This window comes from Microtus pennsylvanicus, chromosome 5 (genome assembly GCF_037038515.1).
Source record: "Microtus pennsylvanicus isolate mMicPen1 chromosome 5, mMicPen1.hap1, whole genome shotgun sequence".
Lineage (NCBI taxonomy): Eukaryota > Metazoa > Chordata > Mammalia > Rodentia > Cricetidae > Microtus > Microtus pennsylvanicus.
Genome location: NC_134583.1, coordinates 92,715,843 through 92,730,801, shown reverse-complemented (window position 1 = coordinate 92,730,801; position 14,959 = coordinate 92,715,843). Strand labels below are relative to the sequence as shown.

Sequence of the window (14,959 nt, the reverse complement as noted above, 5' to 3'; positions counted from 1 at the left end):
AGAAAGATAAAGTGAAGAAAAACTCTCAGAGATTTCTGTGTTGTCTACACACCCCTTTGCTTCCCAAGCAATCCACTCTTAGCTCTCCGAACAAGGAACTTTTGTTATGAAATCATGATTAGCATTTATATAAACACACGAGTTTGAGGACTGAACATTCAACGGAAATATGAGTTGAGGATGAATATTCTTTGGCTGGGGGTGTGATTGCCCATCTAGAGCCATGCACACAAACAAGGCAGAGCCTGCACACTGGCTGGCCAACCAAACCTCGTTCTCCAGCAGCGCCCTCGAGTAAACAACCCCCCCCAGGCAAAAGGGTGGGTCTGGAGAGGGCTGCTCACCCTTTTGAGGGGGGTGCAGAAATAACTCAAATTCCTCCACCTCCCGCACAACCACCGGAAAATTCTGATCCCAAGCCCCCATTATTATCTCCCCTTTCCCCTGCCCACATGAGGCCAGTTTCGAGGCTCAATCAGCATGCACACCTTCTCTGTCCCACCGGGCCTGGGCCGTTTCTCAAAGCTAAGTGACCTCCCGTGAGCAAAAGGGACCCTCAAATGCAGCTTGCACTGCCCAAAAGGCGCGTGGTGAAACAGCTCCTTTAAGGCCGCGAGCTGAGAGGGACGTTCCGCGGCTACCAGCGCCTTCCATTCCCGGGGCCCAAGCCTTGCTCCTGCCGCCCCTGGGGCCGCCAGCCTCCCTAGGCCTGGGTTCCCTCCCTCGCCGGGGTCTCCGGCCAGGGCAGCCTCACCGGTCACACAGCCGTTCACTGCGGTAGGCTTCTGCGCCGTTACGACGTAGTTGTAAGACATGTTGAGGCCTTGGGCTGGCCGGTGGGGAGCCTAGAGCGACGCTAGAGATATGGGCACGAGCGAAGAGACTGAGAACCCCCACCCTCACGCAGCCAACTCCGTGGCCGCTGCCTCCGCCCCTAGACACGTTGCAGGCCAGAGAGGCCGGGCGCGGAGGATCACGGGATGGCCTCACCTGGCCTCTTGGAGGACTTACGGAGCCCGAGGCGGCCAACCAAGCGACGTCCCGCCCCTGAGGCTCCGCCCTTTCCTTACCGCCAGGAGCAGCAGTACCCGGATGAGAGCGCCGGTTCGGGTACGCAAACAAGACCGGGCTCCGCTAGTCCGGGACGGTCCTTCTACACCTGCCGTGCACTCACAGCCCACCTGCTGGCTCCTTTCTCCAGTCCGCGCCCCTTCCTCAATTCTGCCTCTTTCCCTCCTCCATAGCTCCAGGAGTCCTCGGGGTTGTTTTCTCCCGTTTGGAACCGGAGGGGTTGCGGAAGACTAGAAAGGGAAGAGAGGTGACAAAGATCTGTGTACATTCCAGACTAGAACCGCGCTTTCTTTTTGCTTAACTCTTCCAGCTCCTCCAGTTCCCTCGAATGCCCTCAACTGACTTTAGAACAACCATCCTGAAAGGGCCCTCTACCTAGATCACCTGCCGGCACTATTAGTTGTCCCTATTGCGAAACAAATTCCCAACGCAAACACAACGCCGGCATTTCATAGCAAGAGCCTTAATGACCCAGGTGGCCAGTGCAGTCAGCTCTGCAGATCTAGGCCCCAGGCTTTATCAGACAACCTCCACGTCCCCACTCCCACAAGGAGCAGCAGACGAGGCCGGAAGCATCTGCAAAATGCCAGCGAGGATCAAACTATTTATTTTATAGGAGAAGCTGAGACATAAGGAGATTAGTTTAACTAAAAGTCTCCCTAGTAAGTTGAGGCAGAGATGGGTGGAGCTAGGTCTAACTGGAGTGATTTATACCTCCGATTTCCCTAGTTCGGACTCTGCCTGACTGAGAACTGGATGACCACTAGGAACATTAATTAGGCTTTGTAATAAGACTAGATGTGGGCTCAAGACCTGCCTTTTACCAGTAAAATCTTGGACAATTCACTAGAGCTTTCAGTGGGTGTTCCCAAAGTAAAATAAGGTCACAGGGCTGGCTTGATCCTGGTGTGGCCAGCCAGCAAGGTGAAGATCTTTGTACATCTTTACCGTTAGTGATAGCCATGTAAGATATGACACTATCTGTGGGTAACTTTGCTCCTTGATGAGGGAGTGGGTGCTGCTCCCAGGCAGAGTGGCAACCCTGTGCCCAACATGAGTTGATCTGCCTTTGGGCCAAGTGTGGGTGTGAACCTTGGCCAGGCCCACGCTGCTCTCCATCCCTAGCCCATGTATTAGAGTTTGGACTTGGATCAAAGTCTGAGGCAGCACCCTAATTCCTAAGGCACTGGAAGCATGATTGTGCCAGTTGACTGCCAGGGCCTTCCACAGCTCAAGTCCTTCCTGCCGCTGCAGGTGCTGCCACTGCCTCCACCTGAGACCAGTTAGCACTCCATTGGCCACCCTCCCGCAGCTCAGAGCAGAAGTGTGAGCTCAGCTGTTTCAGAGCCTCCCAACCATGGTGAGTCCTGGGTGGGGGGGGGGGCGCTACAGTAAAAGGAGGACCATGGGGATCCTCTCTCTGGGCACCCTGAATCTCCCTATTCCCCAACTGAGATGCTGCTGTCTGCTGGGGTTCAGAAGTCAAGAGTTTAAGTTTGTATCTTCAGGCTTGATCCCCGGTCCCCTTCCTGCAGGCCACTGGGCCAAGCCAGGTCTGAGGCTGGCCTGAGGCACTCTGAAACCCCTACAGCTAGGATCTTAGGCATGCATTTAGATCAGAACAAGTTACTTGCTGTCATAAGTTGCCTTACTAGGCTGGGGGGGGGGGGGAGACCGGGAAGAACAGTCTGGTGCCTGCTCCTCAGCCCAGGCATGTGTGGGCTGCTCCCAGAGCAGAGAAATGCTGTATGGGAGGCTCACAATGCCCCTGGGCTCAGTTTTAAAAGTGCTCTTCAGCAGATTTGGGTTCAGATTTCAGCCTCACTCCCATCACCTGTGTTACTACTATGCAGAAGGCTTGCCCTCTCTGAGCCTCTCCTCTCCCCCACCCCCATCTGCAGTGTGGCTGATTAAGACCTGCTACCACGTTGCTGTGTGTGTGGCTCAGACTAGAATCTTAGTGGCCTCACATCGTACCTCCCCTTTCTTACTTTTCCTTCCCTGGTGTTACCGAGAAACAGGAATGCAGGGATGATTGGGACTCTCTGGAAGGGCGGTGGTGCTGGGGACTAGTTGATACAATACATAACTTTACAGGATGCAGCGGGCCCTCCTTCCCAACACTGTGCCTTTTTTAGGACGAGAGCTCTGGCACCCTGTGTCTGGGAAAGCAGCAGGCGGTTGAGATGAAGCGGGCAGCTCCAGGCCCTTGTGGGCTGTGTAACTTTCAGCACCATCGTGTGCTTCAGGCTCCTCTTTGTGCTCATCTTTCCTCCAAGTGGTCATTGGGGAACTGCACATGTTACTAAAAACTTCGAAATAGTCTGGCTCTTAATGCCTAAGAAATGGAGCCCATCTTATTCTGCTTGCTGCCTATTGACCCGGACTACTGCCCTCAGCCTTAAGCAGGTGCTAAGGCCTGGGCCCTCGTTAATTGGAGGAAAGCTTGGCAGGGGACGTCAGTGTTCCATTTTACAACTGGGTAGTGGCAGGTTCAGGAAGGAGGCAGGACGTGCACTTTGCAGGGACCTGGGCCAGCTGCAGACCAGTAGGTGGCACCAGCAGCCTCCTCAGGCTCCACTTTGAGTTCCACTCTTCCTGTGCCTCCCGAGGACAAAGGCAGGGCGCTGCGTCCCAACCCCACAGCCAACCCCACAGCCGTTGCTTAGCTAGCTCCAGCTTTTCAAAGCCTCTTCACAAAAGGGACTATAGGTCCTTTTCAGTGAGCTTTTTCCATACCGTTGGTCCAAGCTCTACTCCAGTAAATCGCTGTTTCACAGCGGAAGACTTGAGCCCAGAACAGATGTGTCCTCCCTGAGTTCTCATAGCTAATGACAGGCAGGAGTGGACTTTGATACCAAGTCCCAGTGACTGTAGAGTCCGAGCTCCCAACTACCCTAGTCCCACATCGCTCCCTTCTGGCTGCACTCCCTGTAAAGACTCAGTCTCTGGAGTTCTTAGGCCAGCCTTTAACCTCCCTCCTAAGCATGCCCTAACTTATCACAGGGTAACTGCCCTGTCAGGGAGAAAGACATTCTAAAGAGAGACAGTTGCACACCCCTCCCCCTCCCCCAACTATTAGATAGCAGACTGTTAAAACAATACCCTCCCCCCCAGAAATTGGAATTTTCCCAGGAATCTCATGCTGGGGAATGATAGAGACTAAAGCCCTGGTGCTAGTCATGAGAAACTGCCAGGAAGAGATCTCACACAGTTCTGACAATGTTTCAGATCACCTTGCCAGAAAAACAAGAGCAGAGAGTGAAGGATCAGTGATGGGCAGACCCACACCTTGATCAGGAATGGCTAGGCTTTTTGTTTAAGGGTTGTTTGTTGTTGTTCTTTGTGGGGTTTTGTTTGTTTTGTTAGTTTTTCCAACAGGGTTACTCTCTGTAGACCTTGTAGTGCTGAGACTCAACTCTGTAGACCAGGCTGACCTCGAGATCCACCTGCCTCTGCCTCCTGAGTGTTGGGGTTAAAGGTGTGCACCAACACCACCAGTTTTGTTTCAGTTGTTATGTGACTGGGATACATGGGTCTCCTGTAACTCAGGCTGGCCTCAAACTTTGTACTTTGTTAGCTGATGCTAACCTTGAACTCTCAACCCTCCAGCCCAAGGATCACACGCACGTGCTACCACACCCAGCTAGAACTGCTAGAGTATTCATACCTCTTGCTCTCTCTTGAAGTCAGTCCCCTGAGGACAGACTTGGAGAGAGGGAGTCACTGGACTTTATTTGCTCCTCTTCCCAGCGAGTGCACATTGACTAAATCTCCTTTCCCTGCTCTTTACTGCTGTTTCTTTAATTGGCCTATTGAGGACTTTTAGCTGCGTCTAGTTAGGGCTAGCAGAGCTGAGGCTCTGACCCGAATCACTCCTTTAACAAGATTCCTCCTGTGCTTTGTGAGGTCTCTGCCTACCTCTTCCTGCCAGCCCCATGTTGCTTGGGTCACACTGATGCTTCTTGGAGCCACTGGTCTATCATACACCTCCATGTCTTGGCTTATGCTTCCTTTTGCCCAGAGTAGCCCCCACCCCTCGTCCCAATGCTTACTACATATTTCCTACTTATTCTTCATAAAGAATTCCTGGGTCCCTTCAGGAGATTGAGGTCCCTTTCTTCTGTGCTGCCATGCACATATGTATCGCTCTCACATAGCATGTAAAAATGATACTCGTGGGGCTGGAGAGATGGCTCAGCGGTTGAGAGCACTGACTGCTCTTCCAGAGGTCATGAGTTCAATTCCCAGCAACCACATGGTGGCTCACAACCATCTGTAATGAGATATGGTGCCCTCTTCTGGCCTGCAGGTATACATGCAGACAGAACACTGTATACATAATAAATAAATAAATCTTTTTTAAAAAATGATACTCGTGATTCCATGGAGGGCAGGAATAGCATTCTGCTCTCTGAATATGCAGGGCCTAGCACTGGGCACTGCCACGCTGCATGAGAGATCCAGATGGAACATGTAAAGCCTAATTGTAGTTGCTGATGGCTGTGGGCCTGCTCATGCCCTTCCTCCATCACAGAAGTCTCAGCCTAAAGCTTACCTCCTCCTCTGACAGAAACAGGCAGGGCCCCAACTTCATTATTTTTTCCTGGTGAAGACATAAACTCCCCCAATTGCTTTTCATTGACACTGTTTCTCGGGATAGACAGAAACCATGGTACAAAAGGCTTATAAATTAGGCACTGGATAAAAAGTTGAAAGTTGAGAAGTCACAGGCATATCCACCTGGTAACAAAACAATGCAAGGTATACTGTGTCCTCGGAATCCCTCAGCGACTTCTGTAATTCCTTTCCCCCAACATGAGATTCCCAAGGAAATGTAGCGCAGCAGTGTTGCTGGGCAGGATGAGGGCAGGATGAGGATGAACTTCCTCTTGCTCTCCTCCACAGACCTCCAAAAAGCTGGTGAACTCGGTGGAATTGTGTGCTGATGATGCCGTTGCTGGGTTAGTGGCCTGTAATCCTAACCTGCAGCTCCTGCAAGGGCACCGTGTGGCCCTGCGTTCTGACCTGGACAGCCTCAAAGGCCGGGTGGCACTTCTTTCAGGTGGAGGTTCAGGCCATGAGCCTGCCCATGCCGGTGAGTATCTTGTGTTGATTGTGAGGGTTACAGGCCAGAGCAGAGTAGGGATCCTGGGAGATTCTCTGTGCTAGTATGAGGTGCCAGACAGACAATGCTGAGGCCAGAGTTAGGAATGTGCCCAGTTTCCATCCTCCCACTCCTGGCTGCCCCAAGGTCAGTCACAGCCTGTCTTTGCATCTAAATTGTTACAGCTCTAGAAATGCAGAGTTGAGCCAGATAATCTGTGAGGCGCTCCCAGCCTAAGAAGTTGGTGATTGCAAAAGTCTTCCTTGCCTTTTTTTCCCAATCCTGCTGACCCAGCACCTCCATGAAACTTCCCTGACTCTGCCAGCCCAAAGCAGGATTCATCAGCATCTCTACCATGTCTTTTCCTACCCTTGAACCATCCTAGTTGACTTCCTGTTTGGTGCCAGGGATATGAGCCTCGTTAGGAGCCTTCCCCAGGGCTCAGACCTTGTGTCATCTGCACCTTTCCTGTCCATCTCAGTATTCCATCTATTCATCCAGCACGTATTAGCGAGCCTGCTGTACAGCCGGCCCTATGCAGAGCACACCTGGTGTACCTGCCATACAGCCGGCCCTATGCAGAGCACACCTGGTGTACCTGCCGTACAGCCGGCCCTATGCAGAGCACACCTGGTGTACCTGCCGTACAGCCGGCCCTATGCAGAGCACACCTGCCATACAGCCGGCCCTATGCAGAGCACACCTGGGAGTCAGCAAGACCCTGCCCCTGTGAAACTTTAATGCCCCACTCCAGGAAGACAGATGTGAGTAAGAGCAGTTCGGAGAGCCTTAAGGGATTTAACATACAATAGAATGTACAATGAGGGGCAGGAGCGATGACTCGGTGCTTAAAAGCACTTGTTACTCTTGCAGAAGACCCGGGTTCAGTTCCCAGCATCCACATAGCAGCTCACAACCATCTGTAACCAGTTTCAGGGGACCCTCTGCCCTCTTATGACCTCCATGGGGACTAGGCTCACACGTGGTACATACACACACATACACACACTTGCAAAATACTCAGGAAATCTTTTTTCAAAAGCTTTATTTAAAAAGAACAGGAGGGGGCTGGAGAGATGGCTCAGAGGTTAAGAGCACTGGCTGCTCTTCCAGAGGTCCTGAGTTCAATTCCCAGCAACCACATGGTGGCTCACAACCATCTATAATGAGATCCAGTTCCCTCTTCTGGCATACTAACATACATGGAAGGAATGTTGTATACATAATAAATAAATAAATCTTAAAAAAAAAAAAACCGGTCTGACCATGAAAAAAAAAAAAAGAACAGGAGGAAGACCAGAAAATGGTGAGAGGGGACAGAGTTCTTTAGGGTTGGAAGTCAGGGGAACCCTCCAAGATGACTCCTATGGAAGGGTTAGCCATAGCACAAGCACACAGTAGGAGCTCAGAATGCGGGAAGCCCCAGGGATAACAGGTGTAGATGCTACCCAGCAGCCTTACCTCTCTCCATCTCCAGGTTTTATCGGGAAGGGAATGCTGACCGGGGTCATTGTAGGATCCGTGTTTGCTTCTCCAGCTGTGGGCAGCATCCTGGCAGCCATTAGAGCTGTGGCCCAGGCAGGCACAGGTCAGGTTTGCATATTGGAGAAAATGCTGTGGATGGGCACTGTGGGGTGGGTGAGGGCAAGGCTAACGGTACCACGTTACTGCTCCTGCAGCGGGCACCCTCCTCATCGTGAAGAACTACACTGGGGATCGACTCAACTTTGGATTTGCCATGGAGCAGGCCAGGGCCGAGGGCATCTCTGTGGAGATGGTGGTGGTCGGGGATGACAGTGCTTTCACTGTTCTGAAGAAGGCCGGCCGGCGTGGCCTGTGTGGCACCGTGCTTATCCACAAGGTTAGCCTCCAAACCCTGGCACCTCGAGGCACCAGTCATTTTTTTACCCTGACCTACCAAGTCCCCACCATTGTCTCAGCAATTAAGTCTAGATAGAATGAGGCATTCTCATAGACCAGTTCCCTTTCCCTCCTCCTCCCTCTCCTAATCAGTTGCCCCTTCCTCACACGTCTCCCGGTGCAGCGTGGATCCTCCTCATATCCTGTCCTTCACTTTGCATCACGGCTTTTACCTTCCCACTGGGCTCCCGTATCTGTGTACTGCACTCCTGCCTTGCCAGTCTGTTGCCCACACTATCCCCAGGGTGTCTTTTTAAAATGCATATTGATCAGCGCTCAGAAGGCTAAGACTGGAAGATTTTAAACTTGAGGCTAGCTTAGACAACATAGTGAGACCGTCTGTCAAAACAACAAAAATGTGTATTGTGCCCAATTTTCATCTCACTGAGAGCATCTTGGATTCCCATAGTCAACTGAAACCCCTTGGTTGGGGGTGCCCACTACACTCCTTTTATTTATTTGAGGCTGGAGAGGTGGTTCAGCAGTTAGGAGCATTGGCTGCTCTTGCAGAGGACCTGGGATTCATTGCCATCACTCACATGGTAGGTCACAACTATAACTCCAGTTCCAGGGGAGGCCAGAAGAGGGTATTGGATCTCTTAGAACTGGAGTTACAGACAGTTGTGAGCTGCCATGTGGGTGCTGGGAACTGAACCTAGATTCTCTGAAAGAGCAGCAAGTACTTTTAACCACTGAGTTACCTCCCTAGCCATTCATGACCACACTCCTGTCCCACCTCATCAGTCCTGACTTCACTGCCCAGCACCCCTTCTTTCCCCGTATGTTCCATAAACACAGGGCTCTCCCTGTATCTGTTGGGCTGGAGCTCACCTCTGTGGCTTTATGTACGCCATATCTGTCCCTGCAAAATCTTTTATTTGGTCAGCCTTCTGTGTCCTGGCTCAGTCCTGACATGTTCCATGTGGTCCTCTTCCTGATCTCAGCACCCTGAGCTACTGAGAAGCCTTTCTCAGAGTTCTCTCAGCCTCCTGATCCATGTGCCATCTTGAGTTAACTTTAAATGTGTGTCCCTGCTTCTCTTCTTCAGACTCCGAGATCCTTGAAAGAAGCCTGTGATTCAGTCTTCCTCTTTTCTTTCCAGCTCAGTAGATTGTTGGTGAACCGAGTAGGAGGGTGGATGAATGAATGGGATAAGTAAATGGAGCTAAAGTGTGCGCTCTGGACGAAGGAGATCTAGGAATCAGGAAACTGATCAGCAACAGCTGTGTGACACTGACCTGAACAAATCACCTGCCTTATCTAGGATCATTTCTCATTCTGGCTCCACTAGACTGGAGTGGGGGGAAAGAGGGAGGGAGAGAGAGAATGACAATATGTGTATGTGTTTTGCTGGGAATGTGCTTTATGCATGCCAGGCAAACCTACCATGGATCCACACCCTCTTCCCCAAACAGAAACTCTTGAAGACTCCCAGCAGCTATGCTGTACATAAGGAGAGGACGTTCTTCTACCCTAAATGTGCTGGACCACATTTAGTGTAGAAACCCTGAGATTCTCCCTCCCAACAAGAAAGTTCCTCCCAGCCTCTCTTCTGCTCCCAGTGATCCAGTGACTCTCCACCCACCATCCTCGTTCTCTTTCTCTCTGGGCGGCTACAGGTGGCAGGTGCTCTGGCTGAGGAAGGTGTGGGGCTGGAGGAGATCGCAAAGCGGGTGAGCCTGGTCGCCAAGGCCATGGGTGAGTACCAGCTCCAAGGATGGGAGGATGTGGCAGACCTGGGGATTCAGAGCAGGCTCCTACCAGCTATACCAGAAGCCTTCCTGTGTTTCCCTAGAGGCTGGGGGAAGGTCCCCTGTGGAGGCTCTGGAGCCTGGAAGCCATAGGTACCAGAGTTTGGACTCTCTTCATCCCTAAGATGAAGAGTTGGGCAGCCTGCTCACATCCTGACACCTGCTGCCAACATGCTTCATTGTCCCTAGGCACCCTGGGGGTGAGCTTGTCCTCCTGCAGTGTCCCTGGCTCATGCTTCATTCTCCCTAGGTACCCTGGGGGTGAGCTTGTCCTCCTGCAGTGTCCCTGGCTCCAAGCCCACCTTTGAGCTCGCAGCTGATGAAGTGGAACTAGGCCTGGGTAAGCCTATGGCGGCTGTGCCCCAGCCATTCCTTTTCTTTGCCTTGAGTTTTGCCCACCTTTAAGGTCCTGGAGTTGTCTGCCTGATCCTCCCTGCTTACTTAGTGTCTCCCAGGAGGTCTCCGGATTCATCGGTGGGCACTTAAGGCACAACCTAGACAACCTGCCTGGCTTCTCTCCACTTTGCCATCTGTGCCCAGGCTCTGAACACATAGAGCACCATGTTCCTCCTACCTCACTTCCCCCACATCATCCCATGTACTCCTCCTCAAGCCCCAGTGTATAGCCCTATTGGTCCAAAGGACACCTTGTCTGTCGCTGACATGTTCAACTTCTGCCCGTGGGTTTCTAATACAATAGGCATTAGTGTCCTATGGCCTCTGACTTCCCAGCTGGCTCTGCAGCCACACCATGTGTTGTCCTGTTTTTCATTATTCTTGCCTTTTCTACCCACTGTCCACACTCGTTGTACCCAGCCTTGTATTGAACACTTTGTGTGTCATTGATGAAAGCATCTAGCCAGCCAGTAACGGCCACATCTCTCCACAGGGATCCATGGGGAAGCTGGTGTTCAGCGGGTAAAGGTAAATAGATTCCTTGCTCAGCCCAGCCCAGTCCTGAGGTCTCCCAGAAACACTCACTCCTGCTTCTTCTGACAGATGGCTCCTGCTGAAAAGATTGTCACTCTCATGCTTGACCACATGACAAACACCTCCAATGTATCCCATGTGCCTGTACAGTCAGGTGAGTAGCCTTCAGTCCCCAGTCTCGAGCCCCTCCTGCCCCTCTGCACAGGCCACCAAAAGTCTTACTGAGGTGTCATCAATTGTCCACAGGCTCTTCAGTGGTGCTGATAGTCAACAATCTGGGTGGCCTGTCTTTCCTGGAACTGGGCATCATAGCTGATGCTGCCGTACGCTTGCTGGGTGAGCCTACACTACAAGAGGACCTGTAGCCTTTTTTGTTTTTAATTTTGTTTTGTTTTGATTTTTGAAACAGTGTCTCATTAGGTAGCCCTGGCTGGCCTGAACTCACTGTGTAGACCAGACTGGCCTTAAACTCACAGATATCCTCCTGCTTCTGTGACCATGCCTGGCTCCCTTAACTCTTTGAATCTGGTTTGAACCTAGGTGTAAGATAAGTAGCTGAGGCAGTGTCCTATCATGGCCCAGAACATCAGCTGAGCAATCACGAGCTTGAGTTAAATTGTTACTTTTGCCAACTGCTGAGGTCCTGAGTGTGGGAGTAATAATAGCAACACCTGCCGTATAGGAGGGTTATGAGGATTAAATGAGACTAAGTATATGTAGGATGTCTGGTGCCTGCTAAGAACTCAGTAAATGAGAACTGTTATTTATCAGTCCCTCGGGAGGGCTATCTCCAAGGAATGTGGTAACGGGCTGTCACTGAGGGATGCTTTGAGGAAATGAGGTCATTTCCCTGCTAATCACAAGCCTCGACCTGCAAGGCCCTTGTTTTGCTGTTTGGTTCCTTTTTAAGATGCTCTGTGGTAGATCCCTTTCCCACTTACAGGCTTCTGTGCTTGGCATTGCAGAGGGCCGTGGGGTGAAGGTCGCCCGTGCCCTGGTGGGTATCTTCATGTCAGCACTAGAGATGTCTGGTGTTTCCCTTACCCTGCTGCTTGTGGATGACCCCCTGCTGAAGCTGATAGGTAAGAGAGACCTGGAGCCTACAGACATTGCTAGAAAGAACCATCATCCATCCTCAGGCTCTAGCATAGAGACCGCATTAGGGCCGATGCTGACAGTCTGGTTCTAGACCTGTAAAGATGCTCTTTCTGGCTTTTTGCCTTCACCTCTCACTCGACTCCGTAAATTTGGTATTGGTGTCTTCCTCACATCTGCCTTACCCTCTCCCCAGGAAATGCCCACCCCCCTACACTCAGTATGCAACAGATACTCGGTATAGTCTCACTGATTTAGGCTACCTTCTTACAGACAGCTGAGGGAACCAGTCTTCAGGACCAGGTGGGAAGTCCAGCCCCTACCTGATCTTGTCTGAACAAGTTATGTGGCTGCCTCTAGATGCTGAAACTACTGCAACAGCCTGGCCTCACATGGCCAAGATGTCTGTGACTGGGCGGAAGCGGATCCGAGAAGCTCCCACAGAGCCTCCAGAGGCCCCTGAGGCCACTGCAGCAGGAGGTACTGGGCCCTGCTGATGGAGAGCCAAGAGTCCTTGTGGTCAGGACTTTGGCTTGAGCACCAAAGGGTATATCGGGACCTCGGTACCCATACCTCTCACACTGGTCAGGTTTGGCTGTGAGAAGGTCCAGCGAGGCCTCTGCATACTGCCCTCCCTTTCTAGGTGGAGCAGCAAAGCAGATGACGCTTGTGCTGGAGCGGGTGTGCACCACCCTGATCGGACTGGAGGAACACCTGAATGCCCTGGACAGGGCTGCTGGTGATGGGGATTGTGGCATTACCCATAGCCGTGCTGCCAAAGGTTGGCCTCTATGGGATGCTCAGGGGCTAATATGGCATACTGTCTCTTACTGGACATTCCATGAGTTAGTTTCTAGAACATTAAGGGGCTTTCATGGAGCTGCTACCTTCCTTTACCAAGGGGCATTTGGCACCTCGCAGCTTGTTTTCCCAAAAGAAAGGAGTTTCCCATACTACAAATGGGAAAGTGATCTGTTCTGCTGCCCTCAGCATTCTCAGATGCCCACATCACCAAAAGCCCTTCTTCAGCCATTTAAGAAAGATGCATTCAGCTTGGCAGTGGTGATGTGTGCCTTTAATTCCAGCACTCTGGAGGCAGGGGCAGGCAGATCTGAGTTCGAGACCATTCTGGTCTACAGTCTACAGTGTGAGTTCCAGGACAGCCAGGGCTACACAGAAAACCCTATCTCAAAAAAACAGATAGATAGATAGATAGATAGATAGATAGATAGATAGATAGATAGATAGATAACATAGACAGACAGATACAGAAGGTAGGTAGGAAGGTAGGTAGGTGCATTCAGCACCATTTAAGGAAGCCAAGCACTATTCCTGTCTCCATGGTTACAAAAATGCAAAGTCACGCAATGGTGGCTCATGAGGATTTCAAGGTCAACCAAGAGTAATGGGAAAGAGAAGAGAAAAAGGAAAGGCAGAAAGCACATCTCTCAGTAAAGAAGACCAATCAGAAAAACACTAGCAGAGACCAGGGAGAGAAAAGGAAGTGACAGCACCTCTGAAGGGCCACCTGTCTTTCTGCCTGCAGCCATCCAGGGCTGGGTAAAGGAGGGCCCAGCTCTAGCTAGCCCTGCCCAGGTGCTCTCCAAGCTGTCTGTCCTGCTGCTGGAGAAGATGGGAGGCTCATCTGGCGCGGTGAGTAGAAGCAAGCTCTGGAAAGGCAGACGGATGGAAAGGGATGCAGGTTTGGCTGAGTGCTGGCCAGCTCCATGTACTCAGCATTCTGGTCCTCCTCAGCTCTATGGACTGTTCCTGACTGCAGCTGCCCAGGCTCTCAAAGCCAAGACTGATCTCCCAGCGTGGTCTGCTGCTATGGATGCCGGCCTGGAGGCCATGCAGAAGTGAGCCAGAGCCCTGTTTCTTAACCCCAGGGGTGTGTTGGGGGAGGTAGTTGACAGCTGCTACCTGCTCCCAGCCAGACCCTGTCCTCACACCAAAGTAACCTCTTTGTTCATTCTTTCAGATATGGAAAGGCTGCACCAGGAGATAGGACAATGGTGTGTACTCAGGGTGTGGCTCCCCTTGCCCCTTTTAAGCCTACAAGCCCTAAAGCTATCCTCAGTAGCAGGGCTTCTTCTCAACCTCACTCTCTCTGACCTTGTCCAGCTGGATTCTCTGTGGGCAGCAGGACAGGAGCTGCAAGCCTGGAAGAAGCCAGGAGCCAGTCTTCTCCCAGTCCTGACTAAAGCAGTCAAGGTGAGTGAGGCTCGACTGGACAACCAAGGAGCTGCCAAGCTCCAATCTAAAGCAAGTAAAGGGTCTTTTCCACCTTGATTTCCACCTGTATAAAATAAGGGCGAACAACCTGTCTCAGAAAGTGTTATATGGCTAGGGAGATACACTGAGCCTAGCCCAGTACCTGGGCTGAGGCTCTGCAAATAGTGGCCCCATTCCTTGCTAGAAGTAGATGAAAGGTGACCTTTCCACTGAGCGATGGTACAGAGATTTCTGACAGAACAGGACAAAGGGTCCAGGATCACATTTTCAGGGCCCAGTGGGAAAGGAAAGGCCTACTGTCGTACTTAAGCCTACTCCCACCTTCCTCAGAGTGCTGAAGCAGCAGCCGAGGCCACCAAGAACATGGAAGCTGGCGCTGGAAGAGCTAGTTACATCAGCTCCGCGCGACTAGATCAGCCAGACCCTGGAGCCGTGGCAGTTGCCGCCATCTTCCGCGCCATCCTGGAAGTCTTGCAGACGCAGGGAGCATAACTGCCTTTTTCCTCCTCAGCTCCTCTCCCTGTTTACTTCCTCTTGCCTTCAGATGGTCACCTTATCCCTCACTCACCCTAGCACCCATCCTCTGCCACCCCTCCAGAACTGTTCTGTGAACAGTTAAGTGGCTGGCTGGGTGGATCATCTGCCCTGCCAACACTGCTCTTCCTCTTCAGGTCATGTTCTCCCCACCCCATCCAGCTCTGAATGTCAGTGATAAGGCTTTTCCTGAGTACAACATGGCCTCTAACTGGGTGTACCTATTTGGTTTCAATACTCGAGGCCTCATTCTCTGGAAGGCCTCTAACACCCAGTCAGTGTGTGAAAGAAAACTAATAAAACCCATTGAAGCCAC

The 14,959-nt window shown here is 51.7% G+C and overlaps 2 protein-coding genes across 5 annotated transcripts in view; one reads left to right on the top strand and one right to left on the bottom strand.

Annotated features, from left to right (window-relative positions):
- The window catches only part of Ddb1 (damage specific DNA binding protein 1), a 27,573-nt gene extending 26,530 nt beyond the window's left edge, over positions 1-1,043 (bottom strand). Inside the window, exon 1 of the mRNA XM_075973496.1 lies at positions 755-1,043. Within this exon, the coding sequence (XP_075829611.1) occupies positions 755-815 (61 nt within the window). The 5' untranslated portion in view covers positions 816-1,043. The remainder of the gene's footprint in view (positions 1-754) is intronic.
- Tkfc (triokinase and FMN cyclase) lies at positions 1,032-14,959 on the top strand. Of its 4 annotated transcripts, none has more exons than XM_075973498.1 (18): positions 1,032-1,110; positions 2,326-2,431; positions 5,980-6,169; positions 7,656-7,766; positions 7,858-8,039; positions 9,718-9,796; positions 10,100-10,189; positions 10,739-10,773; positions 10,849-10,933; positions 11,026-11,115; positions 11,745-11,861; positions 12,235-12,354; positions 12,518-12,655; positions 13,421-13,527; positions 13,630-13,733; positions 13,856-13,889; positions 13,999-14,088; positions 14,440-14,959. In XM_075973498.1, the coding sequence occupies exons 2-18, from the start codon at positions 2,429-2,431 to the stop codon at positions 14,599-14,601; spliced, it is 1,737 nt and encodes a 578-aa protein (XP_075829613.1). In that variant the 5' UTR covers positions 1,032-1,110; positions 2,326-2,428; the 3' UTR covers positions 14,602-14,959. The 4 variants fall into 4 exon arrangements, with proteins under 4 accessions (XP_075829613.1, XP_075829614.1, XP_075829612.1 ...); XM_075973499.1 differs by having other exon boundaries at positions 1,087-1,733; XM_075973500.1 differs by having other exon boundaries at positions 1,095-1,318.

What these genes read in the sequence shown, in the direction of transcription:
- Tkfc (XM_075973498.1), top strand. An exon ending in CCATGAGCCTGCCCATGCCG is followed by an intron (nt 6,170 to 7,655) that starts GTGAGTATCTTG and finishes CTCCATCTCCAG; the next exon opens with GTTTTATCGGGAAGGGAATG. An exon ending in CCATGTGCCTGTACAGTCAG is followed by an intron (nt 10,934 to 11,025) that starts GTGAGTAGCCTT and finishes AATTGTCCACAG; the next exon opens with GCTCTTCAGTGGTGCTGATA.